This window comes from Schistocerca gregaria, chromosome 6 (genome assembly GCF_023897955.1).
Source record: "Schistocerca gregaria isolate iqSchGreg1 chromosome 6, iqSchGreg1.2, whole genome shotgun sequence".
Classification (NCBI taxonomy): domain Eukaryota; kingdom Metazoa; phylum Arthropoda; class Insecta; order Orthoptera; family Acrididae; genus Schistocerca; species Schistocerca gregaria.
Window position 1 is genome coordinate 496,632,162 of NC_064925.1, and position 24,288 is coordinate 496,656,449.

A 24,288-nucleotide genomic window follows, 5' to 3' on the forward strand; every position below is an offset into this window, starting at 1 on the left:
AAGTACACCTATGCTGTATATAATTGTAGGTACAGATACCATAAGCATAACTAATGTTGTCAAACTGATGGCTTATCCAAATGTTACAGTGCTTTATATGGCGTTGTACAACAAGAGGGAGGAGTTGTTATGTTCTGTGATTCTCTGACCCATGATAAGATTACCAACTCAGTTGTCTGAGCGCAAAGGGGAAGATGGACGAGAGTACAGATTTCCGTTCAATCTGGAGTTCTGACAATAGACATACTTGGTAATTTGCATATGTAAAAACCATTTCCAGCAATCTACAATGATTAGTCCCACAAAATAAGTTCCAATACTACCTGGAAATATAAAAATTACTATAATTATTTTAAAATTTCCAGGACAAATATAGGTTACTTAAGTACTGGTAAAACGAGTTTTAGTTTTATTAATATTTATATTTCAGTGGAATGTAAACTGTTTTTAGAGGCTATACCAATTACGGTTGATCACATACTTGTGGCTACAGTCTTAGAAACAGACATTTCTTATTTAATGTCATTATTGCTTTGAATATGTATTTTTAGTTTTCTTACTCGTTTAGTATATCTAGGTAAAATAGAGACTTTGTATTTTCGGGGTCTCTAGTATCTGAAACCTTACATATTTTGGTTAGCTGAAAGGGACGTTAAGTGCCTTTGCCATGTCCCATATTTTGTGGCTTAGAGGAGTGTGACTACTGCTGATTTACTGTGTTTTTCAAGCAAATATGCCACCACATGTTCACGGATAAAGCACAGAACTGTAGAGGCTCATAAGTTCGAGCATTCCATCAAAGACCTTATGCAAGAGTTATACACATTGCAGATTATTCACAATACTTGATACTACAGGCACTCAGTACTCATTGTCATCTCGGGGGAAAATGAGAAGCATGCTTCATCAATTATCTAGGAACTGTCCCCACCCCTTCTTTTTCTTTGCAAATTTATGCTGATAAATTATCACTTGCTGATACCATCTAAAATACAAAACAAAGAAGACAATTTGCCTAGTATGTATCATTTTAAAAGCTTCATACACTGGAGTGCCAATGAAACTAGTTTAGGCATGCATATTCAAATACAGAGATATGTAAACAGGCAGAATACAGCACTGTAGTCAGCAAAGCCTACATAAGACAACAAGTGTCTGGTACAGTTGCTAGATTGGTTATTGCTGCTACAATAGCAGGTTATCAAGATTTAAGCGAGTTTAAATGTGGTGTTATAGTCGGCGCACAAGCGATGGGACACAGCAACTCTGAGGTAGCAATCAACTGGGAATTTTTCCGTACAACCATTTCAAGAGCATACCGTGAATATCAGGAATCTGGTAAAACATCAAATCTCTGACATTGACGCAGCCGGAAAAAGATCCTCCAAGAGCGGGACGAACGACGACTGAAGAAAATCATTCAACGTGATGTAAGTGCAACCCTTCTGCAAATTGCTGTATATTTCCATGCTGGGCCATTCAACAACTGCACGACACAAAGCTTTATGCCTCGCCTGGACCCGTCAGTGGACTGTTTATGACTGCAAACATGTACGATGGTCGGACGACTCATTTAAAATTGTATCTAGTGGTTGGACGTGTACAGGTGTGGAAACAATCTCGTGAATCCATGGACCATTCATGTCAGCAGGGGACTGTTCAAGCTGGTGGAAGCTCTGTTAAAGGTGTAGGGTGTGTGTAGTTGGAGTGATATGGGACCCCTAATATCTCTAGAGATGACTTTGACTGGTGACACATACGTAAGCATCCTGTCTGATCACCTGCATCCACTGAAGTCCATTGCGCATTCCGATAGACTTGCGCAATTTCATCAGGAAAATGCAACACACCATGTCTAGAATTGATACAGAGTGGCTCCAGGAACATTCTTCCAAGTTTAACCACTTCCACTGATCACCAAACTCCCCCAGACATAATTATTGAGAATATCTGGGACGCCTTGCAACGTGCTGTTCAGAAGAGATCTCCATCCCCTAGTACCCTTACATATCTATGGATAGCCCTGCAGGATTCCTGGTGTCAATTTATTGTGAGTAACAAATATCCTTTTCATAGTATTGTCATTATTTCTTCCTTGATTTTCCATTTTTTATGTATCCTTTTCATAATATAGCTAATATCTAACCTGGACTTGCACAGTCTAAGCGCATGTAATTAAATTTTTGTTTTGTTGTAATTCATATTCAAAAATCAGATAACTGTCACGGTTCATTGAAATTAACGAACAGTAGTGTACCTGGCAGGCAGTTTTAATAGTAATATCAGATTTTTTTGCAGATGTGCAGTTATACATAATTAAGTACAGGGTGGTTATAATTACACTTTCGCTACCTGATGGGGTCCCTATGACAAACATGTGATCATAGGACAATGAAACTTAGTAGAAACATTTATAAGAACATGCAGAAAAGAGATAACCAATAAATCGTTGAAAGAAACACATTTTAATTTCATGAGAGAGTAACATCTGTTAACTGTGTACCATGTTTACATTACATGTTACAAACGTTGCTCAATATGCAACCATCTGCACCCATGACAGCCTGGAAGCACACTAGAGATTGCTCTGCTGCTGCCCCAAACAACGGTGGACCACGGAAAGTGCAGCTGTTGTGACACAGCCCATGCACTGCTTGAAGGTTGCACACTGCATCCAATATTCTCAGCCATGGAAACTGTAACTTCTTCAATAATTTGTGGTGCAATTGGCTGTCAGCCTCTCCCAGGAGCAATTCCCAAATCACCAGTTCATTAGAACTTCTGAAGTACGTCCTTCAACCCCAGTGTGGAGAGATTACCTCTGTGTATTCCTTTAATGTATCGATAGTCGCGAAGAGTAGCAGCACTATTGCTGTTGAATAGATAAAACAGCTTAACAAGTAAAGCTCTGCACACCTTGTACAGATCCATGTTGACTCTGCAACTGTGATGCAAACTGATGCTTACGTTTTCAACCCTATGTTGCTCTACCAGTACCGGTGCCTAATGGCAACTACCAACAACACAAATCCTGCTGCACACAGCCTGCACATCAATCCTCTACAGGTTGGTAACCATATGGTAAATAGTCTCAAATCCACACTGAACATATACAAAGAAAATTAGTTTGACCATGGAAGAGCTTACAGAATTGCAGAAAAACCTGAAGTGTCAGAAACTTGGATACAGATGACAACTAACTTGCCAAAGCCTACTTACAAAATTTTGAGAACCAGTATTAAGTGAGGATTTAGTACTATACAACAACCCTCTATGTATCACTATTGTAGTGACTGCAAAGACCAGATTAGACCAATTACACCAAGCACAAAGTATGTAAGTTATCATTCTTCCTGTACTCAATACACAAATGGAATGGGAACAAACACTAACAAGTGATAAAATGGGAAGTACCCTTTCTACATCTACATCTACATACATGCACTTCACAGTGGTTTCCACAATATGGATGTAGATTTACATTTTACAGTAAACTTACCAGTATTTAAGATTACACACAGGAGTCTTAACAGGCTTCCTTATTGTTTACCATTTTGTGAATGGAAAAGGAAAGGGGAAGGGGGGGCGGATTATGTATGCAGTATACTCTATAAGGTCTACAATATAACACCTGGTGGCTATTTGTGGGAAGTCAGACAAGTTTTCTTAGATATGTAAAAGAGAAAGAACCCTCAGAGCAATGCAGAAATTGTGCATGGTTTACTCAACAAATACAAATATGTAAGCCTCACAGCTGATGCAGTTCCCTCTACATGAACTCTTAATACTTTTGACATAACCAACGGCTTTTGATGGTATAGTAGAAGAAATAAATTTTGTTGAGCAACATTCTCACATCACACAATATTACAATATGTCAAGTGGGTGTTGTGTAGAGATGCCAACAGCAGAGACAGAAAAGTTTTCTCCAATTGCCAATAACAAAGGTCTATCACGCTGCCTCTACTAGTAATGACCCAGATACTGAATTGCTTCACAAACTCTCATTTCCTGTTCTGTGAACTAACTGAAACATAGACTTGTTAACAAAACACCATTCTCCTTTGTACTTACCTCTTTAATCTCTTAGTTTTATTATCTTATAATGTGCGTGATTTTACTAAAGTTATGTTGTTATGAACTGATCAAAAATTTTTCCCAGGCAGGCTCCAGACCAACTCTTGCCTTGCATGTTCCACTCAGTTTTCCACATTTTTTAATCAAAAAAGGTAAAGTACTACCTTAAGTTATGCTGCCTTTAATTTTATATGAACTGTGGTTACAACAAAAATATTCAAAATTACAAGTTTACATGAGAAGAATTTATGGTATCAAGTGTTATCTACCATGCCAAAGCCAGCCATGGGCGTCCCATAAGGCAGCAATTGTTTTCCGAGCACCATCCCAGAAGTCTGTCTCGTATGCATGTCGAAGGCGTTCCCTGTAATTTTCATGCACACCATGTTCAACTGAAAAATTCTAACAGTAACAAAAGGAGCTGAAAGAAAGAAAGAGAACTTGTCTTTTCTAGCACACAATAATGCATGCATGCACCCCCCCCCCCCACACACACAAACACACACACACACACACACACACACACACACACACACACACACACACACACACACACACACACACACACACACAACAAACAAACTAAATTACTGGAGGGGGAGGGGGTGGTGGCGAGGGCGAGGGGGAGGGGGCGAGGGGGAGGGGGCGAGGGGGAGGGGGCGAGGGGGAGGGGGCGAGGGGGAGGGGGCGAGGGGGAGGGGGCGAGGGGGAGGGGGCGAGGGGGAGGGGGCGAGGGTGAGGGAGATATGGGGGGGGAGATTAGAGGAGAGTAGGTTGTGTACTAATATTAGATGGAGAACAAAGTTCAAAAGGTACTGTGATGACATGCTTTTCCAAGAGCACTAATGTGACACACATCTGTCTGCAATGTGCTTTATAATTTTTTGTCTGTTGTTCCCTTCTTCAAATTTCCATTGTTATAAAATACTGAACAGCTGTACCAAGTATCAAAAATATGAAAGGTTTCATGGTGTTTTCAGTATGAAACGGCAATAATCAATTTTTATGATAAGTGATTACACATCTTTCATAAACTTGGAAAAATGAGTTTTTGTATTATTCTTCTAGGTTTGTTCCCTCAATGGTTCGTTAACTAATGTCTCATTAGATATTGGGCAGTAGCTTGGCTCTGACACAGATGGGAAGAAATTGGGTGTTATCTGAATGTAGGGTACAAGTTAAAACTTTGTTGAAGACCAGTACTATCTCCACTGTTTTTTATTTTTCATATAATCAAGGAAAAATGGAAAAATTGAAACAACAAAGGGGAAATATATGTGTAAACAGTTAATTAGGGATGATATGGCAACAAGTCTGAATTATAACAGGTTGCAATTATGAGCTAACACTCTCTCTCTCTCTCTCTCTCTCTCTCTCTCTCTCTCTCTCTCTCTCTCTCTCCCCCCCCCCCCATCCCTCCCCCACCATCACCCCACTCTCTCTCTCTCTCTCTCTCTCTCTCTCTCTCTCTCTCTCACACACACACACACACACACACACACACACACACACACACACACACACACACACACACACAGTTTATGTATATAAAACATTTCACAAACAAAGTAAAAATGGTTCAAAGCATCAACAAACAAACAAATGATAACAGTTGAACAAGAAATTAAGTGAATTTGACTTACTCTAACAGACACTGTTTACATAGCAGACACTTGTTTCTAAACCAGTGTTAAAACCTTGGGCTGACTCAAAAACACTGTCCTTGACCTATCTTTGTAATTCCTTAATAACACAAGATATGCTTCCTGAAAGACTTAAACACACACTACTCCCACCTGGCATCTACAATGGATTCTCAATTAGCCAACCTAATGTGGCAGAAGGTCCAGCTCAATAATAAAAAAGCTGAATAGGCCAGAGTTCTAAAAAACCTCTCTTCCAGCCCCAGCGGTACCATTCAAAACACCCTTTTTTATACCAAAACCCAATTTTATAAATATTTAGTGACTTCTTACATAATACATGTAAGTCAGACGTGTTTGTTATGTATGTACTGCTAATCTCAAAAATTAATGATGATGTAAATAAAACAGAAAGAAACTTCCACATGGGAAAAATATATTAAAAACAAAGATTCCAAGACTTACCAAGCGGGAAAGCGCCAGTAGATAGGCACAATGAATTTGCATTTAAATATGTCTGCTTGTGTCTGTGTATGTATGGATGGATGTGTGTGTGTGCGCGCGAGTATATACCTATCCTTTTTTCCCCCTAAGGTAAGTCTTTCCGCTCCCGGGATTGGAATGACTCCTTACCCTCTCCCTTAAAACCCACATCCTTTCCTCTTTCCTTTTCCTTCCCTCTTTCCTTACGAAGCAGTCGTCGGTTGCGAAAGCTCAAAATTCTGTGTGTGTGTTTTATTCATTGTGCCTATCTACCGGTGCTTTCCCGCTTGGTAAGTCTTAGAATCTTTGTTTTTAATATAATCTCAAAAATTAGTACATGAAACATAAAACAATCTGCATTGTAAAGAACGAATGTATGATTACACATGTCAAAAGTCAGACCTAACAAAAAAGAGGTATTTTTAAAAGGTTTTGATAGAAGACTGTTTCCCTCCTTTATCCCTCTCCTGTGCTGTAATATCCCTCCACTTGCACAATCCGATGTTATCAGCTGGCATTGCTTCCTCCTGCTCACTAATGTACTGTTGTGCAGTCTCAACCATCTAGAACCCTTGAGAATGTGGGACAAGATTTCTCCTGTCATCTAAGTTTGACTCCTTCTCTTGTGTTACTTCCACTGCATCATCATTTCCAGAATACTGTTGTCAGTTAATTCATCAGCATGATCATTTGCCATGCATTCTGTTATGCCCTCTGCATCGGTGTTCTTACAGTCCAGTACATTTTTGACCAAGAAAACAATATCATTTACGTATTTCAATTTGGCTTAACACATGGGTTCAAAATTAAAATGCCCAACTTCATTGTCTAAAAGAATTTTCATGACTTTAAAAATGATACGTTTGGAATCTCTTTCCACACTTCAGCCAATCACCTTACGACATATAGCAAGTCAATCCTCTTCAGTACGCTGACTGTCTTCATTATTATCAATCACCGATAAACAAACTGAGAGGACTTTAGCAATACTTCTTTTTAGCAACTCAAGGATACCCTGCTCCATCGACTGACAAAGAGCAGTCAGATTTGGTGTTTAAAAAAAGCTCTGATATCTCCACCTGTGAGTTCATCACTGGTGGGATGTGAACGTGCATTATCAAAAAGGAGCAACAGATTTCCTCAGTAAACTGTTGATATTCAAATATTTATCTACAGCTGGTATGAATTCATTTTGGAATCAGGTTTAAAAGACTTATGAATTCATCTATGCTTTCTTTTGATTAGTGTAATGTAGGGGCAGTGATTTGGGATTTTTCAGTTCTAAGTTTCCATGATTTTGCTATCACTGTAAAACTAAGCTCGTGGCTGTCATTTGCATTACTGCAAGCCAACATGGTAACTAATTCAATAATTTCCTTGTATCTGGGTGCTGCAGCTTCCTTTTCTGAAGCAAGCATTTTCACAGGGTGCATCTTGTAAATTAATCAGTCTCATCACCATTGTACAACTGTTCACCAGACATTCTTACTTCATAAATTAACTTCAAAAAGCGGTCTTCAAACAATGATACAGCCTCTTTGTCAGCACATAAAGCCTCTTCAGTAATGGTAATCTGGCAAATAGTGAATTGTTTTTTCCAATGATCCAGCCACCCATCACTGGCAATAAATTCTCAATCTGCTCCTCCTATTTGCCACTGAAATGGCAATGCTTTTCCCTGCAATAGTGACCCAGCAATGAGCTAAACTTTTCCTCTAAAATGTTCATGCCTCTAAAATAAAGCTTTCCTAGTTTCTTTATGCTTACCATTCAACATTGTCTTCCTGACTCTTATTCCACTTCCACTAGCTTGGGAAGCACACCACTTTTCAATTTCTGCTCAATTTCTTTTCAAGTCTCTGACAGTATTTTTTCCTACCCGTGACACCAAAGCAATAATTTTGGCTGCTACCCCAGAAGCCAATCGCATTGCGGCATGCTGTTTCTGATGCAGAGTCACAAAGTTTTGTTTATCACCCATTTAATTAAAACACAAAGGAACGCACAAAACAACAATTTAACAACACATGCACTTTGGACATATGATATGCAATTGAAGAAACAAAGAGCACAAAGTTGCCAACACACTGCTCTTTATGCATGTTCATCATTGTTAGTGAGTGCTGAAAGAGGTCTTGTAAGTATCATTTGTTGAAAAGGTGTTCCAGTAATTTATTCAATATTTGCAAATACAGTATGCACCTTATAATTGTGACTCCAGATGTGCTAGGTGGAATGAAGACACACAAAATATTTAGTAAGACCATACAACACTGTGGCTGGTGACCGCTTGTTAAAAATTTGGAAAAGTACAGTGAGTACAATAAATTAATCCTCATTTTATCATGGAGTAATATTAATCAGTAATATCTGATTAACACACTGTCAGCTTACTATGCAACTGCTAAACTGCTAATCATAGTAACACCTAATCACTTAGCAATTACTGAAACTCATAAAACAAAATCTTATTAACAATGTAAACAATGTGATTATTTGAACTATTGTAATATTTATTAAAACACTAAAAGATAATATATGTATATTTGAAACCAGAAACCTGTTAGAAAGTTTTGGATGGGGTACTTTCAGAGCCATTAACAAAAATGTAGTCAGCATTGTTTATTTGTATCATTTCACTAATTTTTCTGCGGAAACAACATATTATTTGATTCTGTATTCCACTTCATATACTTCAATTGTAACCACCAAATGATAACATTTTCTGTAATTTTGAACAACTTCTGTGATTATAATTAGCAAAATTACTATATGTAACAATGTTACAATTGGCAGCAAATGTATGCAGCACCTGCAAGAAACTGCACAAGGTGACCAGTAAGATATAAGATTTTGACAAGGACTCTGATGTAACATATTGTACACCTGAAACAACAACTGTCTTTATATGACTACTGTGAATCATACAATAATCCAGTTTTTTTTTTCACTTAAAAAATATCTAGGAAACAGTATCTGCAGTGAAGCGTCAAGTGCAAGATAAGTTGACACTTAATTATTATTCTAAAGATACTAAGTTATACCCACCATATTGCAAGAACTTGATTTTTCAGTGATCGTTAACATTACAGAAAGATGATTAACTTTCAGTTTGTTTTCTTATAGTGACAAAATTTTCTTTTATGCTCAGCATTGCAGGTACACCACAGGGGCCTTCGGCTTTCATGGGCAAGTGCTCTACTCACTGAGCTACACAAATACAACTCACAACCTGTCCTCTGGGTCTTACTTCCACCAGTACCTTGTCTCCTACCTTCCAAGCAAAGCTGTGTGGAGTCAGTCATGCTTGGGCAGCTCAATCAGCAGAGCACTTGTCCACAAAAGGCAAAGGTCCTGAGTTCGAGTCTCTGTCCAGCACATAGTTTTAATCTACCATGAAGTTTCATATCAGCAGTGAGATGAGATGAGTGACTATTGTAGAAAAAGTCTAGGATGTCAAATATTTTTACTTGTGTTAGGTTTATTAGCATATTACAAGACATGACAACTCTTGGTGCAACTATGTGATTACCATTTATTTTGAGCTGACAACTCTCAAGAGGGCAACACATAGAATTGTCAAAGTAGTTTCAGAAGATACTAACATCATATCTGGAACATACAAATATACACTACGTGATCAAAAGTATCCAGAACCCTGGCTGAAACTGACTTAAGTTTGTGGCGCTCTCCATCATTAATGCTGGAATTCAATATGGTGTTGGCCCACCCTCAGCCTTGATGACAGCTTCCACTCTCACAGACATACATTCGATCAGGTGCTGGAAGGTTTATTGGGGAATGGCAACCCATTCTTCAGGGAGTGCTTCACTGAGGACAGGTATGGATGTCGGTCGGTGAGGCCTGGCATGGAGTCGGCATTCCAAAACATCCCAAAGTTGTTCTATAGGATTCAGGACAGGACTCTGTGCGGGTCAGTCCATTACAATGATGTTATTGTTGTGTAACCATTCTGCCACATGCCGTGCAATATGAACAGCTGGTCGATCTTGCTGAAAGATGAAATCACTATCCCCGAATTGCTCTTCAACAGTGGGAAGCAAGAAGTTGCTTAAAACATTAATGTAGGCCTGTGCTGTGATAGTGCCACACAAAACAACAAGGGGTGCTAAGCCCCCTCTCCATGAAAAACACAGCCACACCATTGCTTCCGAATTTTACTCTTGGCACTACACATGCTGGCAGATGACATTCACCAGTCATTCGCCATACCCACACCCTGCCATCCGATCGCCATATTGTGTACCATGATTTGTCACTCGACACAATGTTTTTCCACTGTTCAATCATCCAATGTTTACGATCCTTACACCAAGCAAAGTGTCATTTGGCATTTACCAGTTTGATGTGTGGCTTATGAGCAGCAGCTTGACCAAGAAATACAAGTTTTCTCACCTCCCACCTACTGTCATAGTACTTGCTGTGGGTCCTGATGCAGTTTGGTATTCCTATGTGATGGTCTGGATTGATGTCTGCCTATTATACAGTATGACTCTTCAACTCTCGGTGGTCTCTGCCAGTCAACAGATGAGGTAGGCCTGTACGCTTTTGTGCTGTATGTGTCCTTTCACATTTCCACTTCATTATCACATTGGCAACAGTAGACCTAGGGATGTTTAGGAGTGTGGAAATCTCATGTACAAATGTATGACACAAGTGACACCCAATCACGTGACCTCATTCGAAGTCCACAAGTCCAGTGGAGCGCTCGATTCTGCTCTCTCACAATGTCTAATGACTACTGAGGTCACTGATATGGAGTACCTGGCAGTAGGTGGCAGCACAATGCACCTAATATGAAAACCATATGTTTTTGGGAGTGTCCAGATACTTTTGATCATATAGCTTAGGCAGACAGATAAGCAGTATGACTGTGTGTAGGCTTGCCTGACCCTTGGTCATCCTGAACTGAAGGACACACATGAGAACCACTTTTGTGACACCTTTCCACCATTCCGTTGCCTTCATGCATCGGTAAGATCCATGCTGGTTTCACTCTTTCAATGGAGACACTGATAGTTTTTCCATTTTGCAAGATGTCTATAGCATGGGTATTACATCACAGTACTTGGTGGGGCCCAGTATTAGGAGGTTGTAGAGGAGCCCATTGGCATCCATGCGCAACATGATGTGCGAGCAATCAGCCAATGCTTTGTGAATGAAGACCGGATGTTAATGATGGTGAGATGCCGGTGGCCCTCTCACCCTTCCCACATTGTCACGAATGCACTGTACCAGCAGCAGTAGCTCTGTGTGTGGTGGTAGTGGTGCTGTTGTGAGATAGTCTGCCGGAATTCTCCACAGTTCTCCATAAACCAACTCTGCCACTTATGCACCTATATTTGTCTTATACAGGGTCTGTAGTGCCTCTTTCCAACTCTCTCGGTGACACACGAGAACCACTTGCAGTGTTTTGTGACACCATTCCGTTGTTTGTCATGTGATCACTGGTTGTGCAGTGATACTGGAGTATAGACAGTTCAGCCAGTTCATCAAAAAGATTAGATTAGAATTGTCAAGCCTGATCTGTTGTAATATGTAGGGATATGTAGGGAGCATCTGAAACATGCTAACCTATGTGCAACAAATGTCTTTGGTATCGTCTCGGCTGCTCCATCTGTCACTGGTATAGCCTCTGCCCATCTTGTACATCTATCGACTGCTGTGAGCAAATCTTAATAACTCTTGCCTGGGAACCTCCAAAATTTCCGACCTCTGCATGAACATGTCACCACCCTGTTTTACAATACTTTCATTGAAGACATGAGTGACTCCAATTCCTGGAATCCGTTTTAATCAATGGTCACACAAACTGCTTGGTTAGCAACTTGATAGTGGTGTTTGCCCTGGGTGTGTCAAGCTGTGGACACTGTCAAAAGCCAGTTTGCAGAATTGCTGCATAATGTAGGGACATGGCCTCCATTGTGATACATCACACCATATTTTAATCATGCTTCCTGGCACTTCTATTTGTTCCAGTCATAATCCTGTGTGCTGACCTGTTAGTAAGTTTTGCAACTCTTGATCACTCTCTTGTGCTGTGATGAGGTCATCATGATTTAAGATGCTGAGTAAGCTGCATACTCACGAAAAATTATTGTCGGCTATGTTTCCCGCACCTCTAATATGTCATATGTCTGTAATGAACTGGCTGATGAACTCTATGTGGTGGAACATTTGTCACTGATGTTGTGGAAGGCTGACATGGTATGTTTATGATCCATGAAAACTGTCGCTGGCCGGGTTCCAATGCAAGGGCAAAAATATCTCACGCTCTTATATATTGCCAGTAACTCCCTATTCCAAGCATTCCATTTTGTCTGCCTGTGCTGTAGCTTCTTTGAAAAAAAAAATATAAATAAATAAAAAAAATTCAAAGGCTGTCAATGTCCATTCACTTCTTGGTGTAGTGCTGCTCCAATTGTGACCTGGCTGGTGTCTATCACAATATTCAATGGTGCACCTGGGAAAGGGTGGGCAAGCAATACAGTTTCTTCAAAGCTGGCTTTTAATACGCTGTAAGCATTACTCATTTCTGGCGTCTAGTGTAATATATGCTTGCTCTTGGAATTCTTAGCTGCACGCTCATCCGTTAGCAGTACCTTGGTGACAGCTGTTACTGGCAAATGACAGCGGTAAAAATTTACCGTGCCTAAAAATAGTCTAAGGTGCTTATTACCTGTTGGCTTCGGTAGCTTACTTAACGTGGCAATTTTTCCAGGCAAAGGTCAGATCACATTGGCCAAGACCTTGTGGCCTAGGAAAGTTAATTCGATTTTGCACATGATGCATTTCCCTTCATTTAGTACTATTCCATAGTTACAGAGCCTCTGCAAAACTTCACGTATATGATGGTCAGGAACTTGTGCATCAGCTGAATATATTAATATGACATCTAAATACCTGAAGCAAAATGGCAAGCCTTGCAATGCTTCATTAATGAATCTCTGTCAGGTTTTGGCTGCATTTTTAAGACCAAATGGCACGGATATTAAGTACTGAATACTTATCTGGGACTGTTCTTGCATACAGCCTACGGTAATTGCCACATGGGTACCATGTGCTGTCCTTTTTGTGCACTTTGTGTAATGGGGATGACCATAGGCTGTCTGACCTTCATATAACACAAGCACAGAGCATATCTTCAAATACTGCTTATTCTCAGCCAATCGCTCTGGGATATTCTAGAGGCACGTCGTTAAAACTGGCGCACCTGGGGTCGTGGGTATATAATACACTGTATTGTGCTTAACACTGGCTGCACCGACGTATCTGGGGTTAACTGTTCACTTGCAGCATTAATTACTCGTATTACATTGTCCACAGAACCTCTCTGAATTACTTTTACCCTGCCACATTGTGTCTCACTTATAAGCCAGACATTTGCCAAGTCTACAGTCAGTGCGAAGTGCAACAGAAAATCAACACCTAAGATGCATTATGTAATATCCACACCACCATGAAACTCCAATTGTACAGCATAGAAAAGTCGATGTCTATTGCCATGTCTTTGTGCCTATCGTATTTACTCGAATCTAAGCCGCACTCGAATCTAAGCCGCACGTAAAAAATGAGGCTCGAAATAAAGGGAAAAAAAATTCCCGATTCTAAGCCGCACCTGAGATTTGAGACTCGAAATTCAAGGAGAGAGAAGAGTTTTAGGCAGCACCTCCATATCGAAACAAAGTTGGTCCACTGTAATATTTGACAATTTAGGTCGAATGAATGACGATACAGCTACAGTAGTTTGGTGCGAGTCGTAAGCTTAGCAGTTAAGCTTTACCAGGTAGCCATTGCTATGCGTCAGGCACTCCGTCCGTATTTATACGGGTACCCTTCCTTTTTCACGTGCTTCGTCTGGTTTGAATCGATTGCTGATTTTGCTTTGATCTGATAAGTGCCGTTTTCTTTGTTACAGGTGTTTACGTCACTCTAAGCTGAAAATGCATTACTGTACTCTGTCATGCATTGTTTGTCGCATTCTGATAGTGCGTGTTTACGGCCTGTCGCTGCTCGCGGCATGGCTTGCTTTTGTGCGCGCTACCGCCGCTTACAATTAAAAAAAAAAGAGAGTGATCGTCTCATTAGCGAAACAATGGCAAGAGACTGCTATTTGTTGTTACTTACACTGCTGCTTTCTTTGATAATGATCAACAAGAATCAAATAATAGAGTGCGTATGATAAAACATGTTCTGAACGAGAGTTAGGCGAAAATTTTTCTCCGTTTGAAAATCTTTGCGGCCGCTTCTTTAGTACATCAAATTCTGCACAGAAATTTGAGTCATATTAGATTTAAAAATCTAGTCAGTTGCCGTGCTTCATTTCTGACTGTATCACTATTAGGCATAAGAATAATACGAATATAAACATGACACGATTCGTATATTCTTCCGCGTTTGCTGTTGTCTCACTCTAGTTCCGTAGTTTATTAGGCAGACAGGATTTAAATGAGATAGCTGCAAACGCGAAAGAATACATGGCAAAATGTTTATATTCGTATTATTCTTGTGGTGAAGAGAATACTGTATGTGATTCACATTCCATCAGTTTCCTATTAGCAACCATCTCTTCTCACAGGTAGGAAAAAAATTCAGAACGTAGAGTTGGCCATATTGACAAACATCCCACTCTTGCCAGTCGGATTTTCGTAGTACATTGAAATTCTGCTACATTCGAAGATGAACAATACGGAATTTGTATTTACTTCGTTGGATAATGTATGACAATGCAGTGGTCGAAACTCGGGGCAGAGAAAAAAAACTCTTCTTCCACCTTTTTTTTTTAATTTATTTACTGACGCAGAGGTTTTGGCGCCAGTATTTAGCTTTGTGCCCACAAAGCATGCCTGTGTAGCGCTACGTATATTCGACGGCACAAGTTAGTTGTGGCGGCAACTACCAACATTTTTCAGAACTTCCGCTTGCTTTGCACTCGATTCTAAGCCGCAGGCGGTTTTTTGGATTACAAAAACCGGAAAAAAGTGCGGCTTAGATTCGAGTAAATACGGTATATGCTTTGATGTTGGAGCCAGATAACAACTGTTTAGATTAGATTAGATTAGATTAGATTAATACTTGTTCCATAGATCATGAATACGACACTTCGTAATGATGTGGAACGTGTCAGGTTAATAAAAGATGTCTGTACAAGAAATTACATTACACAAAATATTGCATGACACTAATGATTAAGTTTTTTTTTTTTTTTTTTACTTACTTTATATCTAAAAATTCAGCCAATGAGTAGAAGGAGTTGTCATCTAGAAATTCTTTTAATTTATTTTTAAATGTTAGTTGGCTATCTGTCACGCTTTTGATGCTGTTTGGTAGGTGCCCAAAGACTTTTGTGGCAGCATAATTTACCCCTTTCTGTGCCAAAGTCAGATTTAACCCTGCATAGTGAAGATCATCCTTTCTCCTGGTGTTATAGGTATGCACACTGCTATTACTTTTGAATTGGGTTGGATTATTATCAACAAATTTCATAAGGGAATATATATACTGTGAGGTTACTGTGAGGATCCCTAGATCCTTAAATAGATGTCTGCAGGATGACCGTGGGTGGGCTCCAGCAATTATTCTGATTACACGTTTTTGTGCAATGAATACTTTTCTACTCAACGATGAATTACCCCAGAATATGATGCCATACGAAAGCAGTGAATGAAAGTAGGCATAGTAAGCTAATTTACTGAGATTCTTATCACCAAAATTTGCAATAACCCTAATAGCATACGTAGCTGAACTCAGACGTTTCAGCAGACCATCAATGTGTTGCTTCCAGTTTAACCTCTCATCAATGGACACACCTACAAATTTTGAAAATTCTACCTTAGCTACAGACTTCTGTTCAAATTCTATATTTATTACTGGAGTTTTGCCATTTACTGTACGGAACTGTATATACTGTGTTTTATCAAAATTTAAAGAGAGTCCGTTTGCTGAGAACCACTTAATAATTTTGTGAAAAACATCATTTACAATTACATCACTTAGTTCTTGGTTTTTGGATGTTATTACTATACTTGTATCATCAGCAAAAAGAACTAACTTTGCATCTTCATCAATGTGGAATGGTAAGTCATTAATGTATATCAAGAACAGTAAAGGACCTAAGACCGAACCCTGTGGGACCCCGTGCTTGATAGCACCCCAGTTTGAGGAATCAGCTGTTTTAACATTACACGAACCACTTATTTCAACTTTCTGCATTCTTCCAGTTAAGTATGAATTAAACCATTTGTGCACTGCCCCACTCAAACCATAATGATTTAGCTTATCTAAAAGAATTCCATGATTTACACAATCAAAGGCCTTTGAGAGATCACAAAAAATACCAATGGGTGATGTCCGGTTATTCAGAGCATTTAATATTTGATCAGTGAAAGCATATATAGCATTTTCTGTTGAAAAGCCTTTCTGAAAACCAAACTGACATTTTGTTAGTACTTTATTTTTACAAATATGGGAGGCTACTCTTGAATACATTACTTTCTCAAAAATTTTTGATAAAGCTGTCAGAAGAGAGATTGGGCGGTAGTTGTTGACATCCGACATATCCCCCTTTTTATGCAATGGTTTTACAATGGCATATTTCAGTCTATCAGGGAAAACACCCTGCTCCAAAGAGCTATTACATACGTGGCTGAGAATTCTACTTATCTGTGGGGAACAAGCTTTAAGTACTTTGCTGGAGATGCCATCAATTCCGTAAGAGCTTTTACTTTTCAGTGAGTTTATTATTTTACTGATTTCAGAGGGAGAGGTTGGTGGAATTACAGCTGTTTCAAACTGTGCAGGTATGGCCTCTTCTATTAATAGCCTTGCCTCTTCTAGTGAAGATCTAGATCCTATTTTCTCCACAACATTTAAAAAATGATTATTCAAAATATTTTCAATTTCTGATTGTTTGTTAGTGCACTTGTCATTCAATTTTATTGCACTAAAGTCTTCCTGTGCTCTTGGTTGCCCTGTTTCCCTTTCAATAATATTCCAAATTGCTTTAATTTTATTATCAGAGTTACTGATCTCAGACATGATACACATGCTTCTGGACTTTTTAATAACTTTTCTTAGTACCGCACAATAGTTTTTATAATATTGAACAATTTCGGGGTCAGTACTCCATCTTGCTGTTAGATACAGTTCTCTTTTGCGGTTGCAAGATATTCTTATTCCTTTAGTTAGCCAAGGTTTTTTATATGTTTTCTTGGAATTATGTTTAACTATTTTCTTGGGAAAACAATTTTCAAATACCCTTAAAAATGTATTGTGAAATAAGTTATATTTCAAGTTTGCATCGGGTTCCTTATACACTTCATCCCAGTCTAGCTGCTGTAGGCTTTCCCTAAAGTTTGCAATATTTATATTGTTAATTGAACGCACTGCTTTGAAAGTCTGATTTATTATACTGCATGGAGCTATGTCATGTACTGTAACAAGCTGTGCACTATGATCTGAAAGACCATTCTCAACAGGATAAGCATTTATGTCCTTAAACTTATCTTGGTCTATAAAAAAGTTATCTATCAATGTACTGCTGTTCTTTGTTATCCGAGTAGGAAAATCAATGACGGAGCTCAAATTGAAAGAACTGAGTAATACTAAAAGGTCATTCTTCCTATTACACTCTTTCAGGGAATCGACATTGAAATCCCCACAAATGATAATTTGCTTCCCCCTGTCTGACAGATAGCACAACAAAGCATCCAAGTTTTCCAGAAATAGCTGGAAATTCCCTGAGGGGGACCTATACACTGTTACAATTATGAAAGTGCCATCCTTTAGTTTAAGTTCAGTGGCACATGCTTCCATATGTTGCTCTACACAAAATTTTTTAGTTTCTAAATTTTTTGCACTGTGGAAGCTTTTGACATATATGGCAACTCCTCCTCTCATCATATTATCTCTACTTACATGTGCAGCTAATTTGTACCCATTGATGCTAACCTTTTGCATATCAGTGACAATGTGATGCTCAGACAGGCATAGTACATCTATTACATTCTCAGTTTCTATATCTTCTAAACAAAGCAGAAGCTCATCAATTTTATTGTTCAATCCCCCAATATTTTGATGAAATATACTAACATTTTTCATTTTACTTTTGCAACTATCTTGAACTTTTTTGACATCTTTAGTACTTGCATGGCTGAGTTTCCCACTGGACACTGATCTTACACTAAAAAAGAGTTTCCACCATGAGATGTAGTTCCTCCCCCCTTTAAATTTCCTGCTATCAGCCCAGCCAGTTTACCCTTCCCTTTCCTGTTGAGGTGTAGGCCATGTCTAGTATAGTCCCACCTACAGAGTGAATCAACACGAACCACACCAATGTGTGACCCCGCACCAGATCCAAGTAGCCGTTCCAACTCCAAATTAACTCTCCTGACAGAAGAGGTCAAATGAGGTCGGTCGTGGCGCTCCAGAACCGACACAAACCCAACACTGGTATGATTCGATGCCGATGCAATCTTTGCCAGGTCACACTCTATGCTGTACCCCGGATCTCTGTCAATACTGTTGCCCGGCCCACCCACAATAACCACGGTGTCTTCCTTAGTAAAACCTTTACATAGTGAACCTAAATCCTCTGTAACCTGCCCAAGTTCAGCACTAGGTTTGAAAAAACTTGTGACCTGGTAATCCAACCCTAATTCATCCTGCAGAAGTTGGCCCACACCCCTAGCATGCGAACTACCTAGCAACAAGACTTTCTTTCTCTTTGCAGACTTCCCTACATTCTTAATCAATTTGCTGCTGAAAGCTTGTTGAGCCCTGTGTACATCTACTTCTGTGAGAGGCTCATCAGTTTCTGACTGAGGCAACAGGTCAAACCTATTTTGTACATTAATAACAAAGCGGTCAGAAGAATTTCTTGGCCTGTTCCTCATGCCTGTTGCCACTTCCCACCCCTGTTTACCCTTCTCCCCCCTTAACCTGCCCAGTTCTCGCCTAGCCTCATCTAACTCAGCCTGAAGGGCAGCAATTTTCCCCTCCTGTTCCACAATCTTCCTATCTCTACTGCATAGCCTACAGAACCACTGATGAGTCTCGCTCATTTTCCCAATTCCCACGCCACTACAGTCGCCCCAATGAAAAAAGTTACTACATCCATCACACCAGACCCCGGAGCTAACGATCCTACGGCACGTCAGGCACTTTACACTCATGGTACAAATCTATTTTAGTGACAGAAAGACAATTAAGTTACCGGAAAACAATGAAAATACGTGTACGAAAAATTAGGCCTACTCGCGACTATGTAAGGGCTCCTTCTGTCCATAACTGGAAGGGTGCTGACTGCTGAACTGGTGTCTATTAAAAATCTTATGCCTGAAATCTTATCAATCACGTGCAAACCGATGTGATGTCGTACCGTGACTCTGAGAAGTAGTGTGCATGCCATTTTGGGGCTTACCTTTACCATGTATCCATCTGTGCTTTGATGCAATACAATGCTTCTTACATCGGCAGTGCCACTCGTGAGCATGCAGACCTAGGTACCTAATTCGGATTGCCCTTGTCATTTGGATACTCACATGACTTAGTGCACTTTGTAGCATGGAAGCTGAAATGTCTATGGTACCAGCAGATATCAGCAGCAGTAATTTGAACTTGAGTGGTGTCTAACGGCTGTAGGTTGCATGAACAATGTGACCGCGTTTTCTTATCAGAGTCTGTCCGTAACTACAAGATCTGTAACTGCATGACAACTTTTCCCGTTGTGGTCCGTAACTATTTGGGTTCCCCAGAGATGTCTGATGATTGTTGATAAGATGCGGCATCACAATTCGATATCGGCTCCTCCATAAACTCCAATGCGTGTTTTCATCTTTTGATGTGACACTAGTATTTGTTAGTGCTACACAAGTCACAGTAGTTGACTCCAATGTGGCATATGCTCTATCACCTACTTGCAGCCATTTATCCAATGGTTGTCCTTCACACATTATTAATGTCAACTCTACTCAAGATGGAAGCTGTTGTCACCAAATATGTAGCACCAACTCATTAGATATTATGCAACAGTCCACTAACACACTCAAATGTCTCCAAAATTCCGACATGTTTCTGTCCCAACATTTCTCCCGGTAAAACACTTGTGAAAGCCTCTGGTCAGGTAACTTCATGCAGTGAGTGATTAGCGAAGACTTCAGCATGAGGTATGCTTGTTGATGAGGTAGGTGTAGAATCATATTGGAAACTATTGTCATCGCTCTCTGGTCCAAACTGCAAATTGTCAGTACAAATTGTTCAGTCTCCCGTGATCCATTGTAGTGCAAAAATGTTTACCAAGATTGCAAATCAAATGTCTGGTTGTTTGGATGTAAATGAAGGTGCCCACAGTTGTAGGTGTAGAGCAGCTGACACAAACAAATTGGCACACACAATATTTTCGGCGGGGTTATGCACTCATGAGGCATCCGTTATCGCTGGAGTTTGTGATTTCATCATATCTGTCCTGCTGTACTGTTTCTCAGTGTCGACAGTTTTAAGACATCAATCTCTTGTTGCAGCAGCCAGATCTCATCACCAATTGTACATAAAAAAATATTTGTGCCTTCCATTATTAACGGATGTAATCCGAAAAAGGTTATTGGGACTTAAACTGTTCCTGTTTTTTGGGGTCACCAATTATGTAAGTCAGAAATTGAGCCCACATACACTTTGAGACACTTATTTAGTTAGCTTACAGTCAGAAGTAACAACTATAAGAGAAACAAATAAAAACAGCCAACTCTCAAAATCAGTTACTCTTCCAAGGAATAAACAATGCACTGCACTGGTTGGTCTGTTGTTACCACAAAACATTCATAAGATTTGTTCACAAATCAAATCAACATAACACACGTGATTTGATTGTAACATAATACCCACAAGACATTTAAAACTCAACAGGAGTCTTTAGATATTTATACATTCAAAATTTGACAGGTGCCTCAAGATGTTCATTACATAGTCATGTGCTACCTCTCCAGAGATTATGAAGTTAAAAGAAAATACAAAGATATCGGGTGGTAAAGGACTCAAACATACATTATTTTATAATGACATGAACAGTATTGAGCTGACTGTGTACTGACTCATATTTCATTTTTAAAGACAGCAAAAAATTATTGTACTTAATTTTGGGTTGTTCATTCAATGATTGTTCTGACTCCTTTATCTTCTATTTATATATTTTTCATTGCTCATGTATGTTAAGTCTCACTCCTTTGGGTGCTACATGTAAAATATATGATAGTATTTTCAATACTACAAGCCACATGTTTTGTGCTTTGCAAATGCTTGATCCCTACACAAAAGTAGATTCTTTCAGAGGTGATGGAGATAAGTATTTCCTCTTGGGCCAACCGATCCTCATGAGTATGTGCATTAGCTGGAACAAAAATGATGAAACAAAAGCACTCATCCAATACAAGGTGTGACGTGATCCATGCCAATGGATGCTTGGCACGCAGGATGATGTGCCATGAACAGAACCTCAGGGTTACAGGCAATCTTCTGGAGTAATTAGCCTTACACAAGTGTGGAGTTCCTCTGATGTGGACCAATATTTTTCCAATGCTCACAGAACCAAAAGTGGAGAACAATGCAGGAAAACAAATAAGCTGAAGGGCTTGGCATGTAGGATACATCAAACACCCAAACACTGGGCAGTGAACCGATGGAAGCTGTTTCTGCAACTAGGTCAGGGAATACACCAGTCTCAGAAGTGAAAAACATTTTTGAGAATTTGGACCAGATTAAGATCAGAACTTTGTCTTGGACAAGAAGGAGAAAACTACTCAGAGAACAAAGGGAAAAGGAAAGTAAAGAATGGCTTCCTAAGAACAAATGGAGAGAATTAAAGGATCTTGCTCCAAACACCTTCAAGAAAAGACACTCTCAAAGGGAAGAGGGTAAGAAAACTCTTTCTACTTCTAAGACAGGGAATAAAAGATGAGGGAGCAGCCTGATAGTTCACAGGGTAACTGCAATACTGCAGTCTCAGTTTCTAAGATGCCAGTAATCCAACACAGATATCCTTGTGTCAGCATCATATTACAGCAGGAGGAGCTAGTCTAGATAACTTTCTTCAGAAAAGTTCGGGAAGATCCCATTCAAAGCCCCAATTTCTGGAATGACTACATGGAAAATGATCCGCCACTCTTCATCTGTGAGGGGATAAGGATAGTGGACTGGCTGAGTGAGATGGTGCCCAGGAAAGCTCTGTGGCTGGTCAAGACAGCAGGGGAACTATTCACAACCACTAAGGTATTAATCTGTGTACCCAAAACTACTCAAGACTCTGCTGGAGAAAGTACAGGTTGAAAAACACAAAATCTCAACAAAGGACTGGAGGCATTAACCAGAAAATTGGAACTGATGGCCAAACCTTTGAGGTGCAAGTTGGAGAAAAATTGCTGCAGGCAATGTAAGAGCAAGACCTAAAACTGTATTTCGGGGTCTTACAGATTACTGTCAGGGTGATCAAGGACATCAGAGTTGACAATGAAAACTTGGCAGCTGCAGGTGCTATAGATAAATCTGCAGGAAAGTAAGGGGCAACTGCCACCCTGAGTCACTTTCTGGGAAAACAGAAGGTGGACGTGGCACTGATCCAAGAATCCTATTTCCAGAAATGGGCTATTTCAGGTCTTTGAGGAACTGGGGGTAAGTTGATTTATGACAGGAATCTAAAAACCCCTACAACATGCATTTATGTTAGAGAAGGTATTTCATTCAACCTGATGATAAATTACATTCCAGGGACAGAGTGCCCAATAAAGTGAAATAGTGTGATGAAGGGAGCAGGAGGAAATTTTTATTCACATCAGCATACCTTCCTTACGAGGACAGCACACCTCCATCCCAGGAAGTGAGGAGACTGGTAGACAGCTGCTTGCAGTTGGCTGAACAACTGTGGCGGCTGCGGTGCCCACAACCTAGTGTGGAGAAACAGCAGAGGTAAGTACCTATTTGAATATCTATTCAAGTAGTGGTCTATTAATTGTTGACAGTTCATATGTATGGTGAATAATGGTACCCATTAGGGATTAACTGTTGTCAGATCAAATGTACAGCAAATAATGGTACCCTTTAAGGAAATGGCAGCAAGGGATGAGAAGCAACATTCAATAGACTCAATGCATATGGCTGGTGGCTCCATTCAGCATGTTCAAGAGGCTATTTTGGCAGCCACTGAGGAAACAGGGTGCCATCAACTGCACACTGGAACACACAATGCCTCTCAGCTCGGTTCTTAGGTCATACTTGGATCACTCCAGTGATGAGCACAGAGGGTGGAGAATGCCCATCTTGCTCATGGAGTTTCAATGAAGAAGCTCATAATCTGCAGCATTGTTTCTACAACAGATTATGACCCCATGGTCCTTAGTTGAGTGGATGGCGGGAACCAGATAATCCAAGGGTTCTGCGGCAAGCTAGGCTATGACTTCCTAGACTTGTGCCATTGAGCTGAAAGTTGTACAGTCCCCCTAAATAGGTCAAGTGTGCACTACAAATCAGAGGCAGTTACCCAAGTAACAACCTGTGACAAGCATTTTTGGATTAGGCATCCCTTCACCCAATCCTGACAATGATACATGTGGGAAATCCATACATATCAGTGTAAGGGCAAAATAAATGTCTCCCACAGGTGAGAGTATCAAAATCCTGGTGATTAATTGCCAAATCATTCACAACGAAGTGATAGAGTTTGAAGAGCTCCTAAAAACAAACACTGATGCAGTGTCTAGGAAGCAGGGGAGAGGCTGACATGAAGTTCAGCATGCCTTTGTGGTAGATTTGAGCGACCGCAGTTTGTTTTCTGTAACTTGCGACCATTCAGTCTCCCATTGACGCATGACACATCTGTCAGAAAATGAGGTGATGTGCACTAGGACAGCCTGTGGAAAAACCTGGGGGGTCTTAGTCCCAAGAGCATGTTGACTAAAGAGCACTATTTCTCTGGGGAAAATGGCCATGGTATTCCAGGTGGAGATATTCGCTATCAGAATATGTATGAGGAGAATCTACACAGATGTAACATGAATGATTGCATATACATCAATTCAGA

The 24,288-nt window shown here is 39.9% G+C and overlaps 1 protein-coding gene across 2 annotated transcripts in view; it reads right to left on the bottom strand.

Annotated features, from left to right (window-relative positions):
• The window catches only part of LOC126278968 (transmembrane protein 68), a 104,406-nt gene that overhangs the window by 42,272 nt on the left and 37,846 nt on the right, over nucleotides 1–24,288 (bottom strand). For both annotated transcript variants that reach the window (XM_049979261.1, XM_049979263.1), the window contains exon 3: nucleotides 4,347–4,441. In XM_049979261.1, the coding sequence (XP_049835218.1) occupies nucleotides 4,347–4,441 (95 nt within the window). The remainder of the gene's footprint in view (nucleotides 1–4,346; nucleotides 4,442–24,288) is intronic.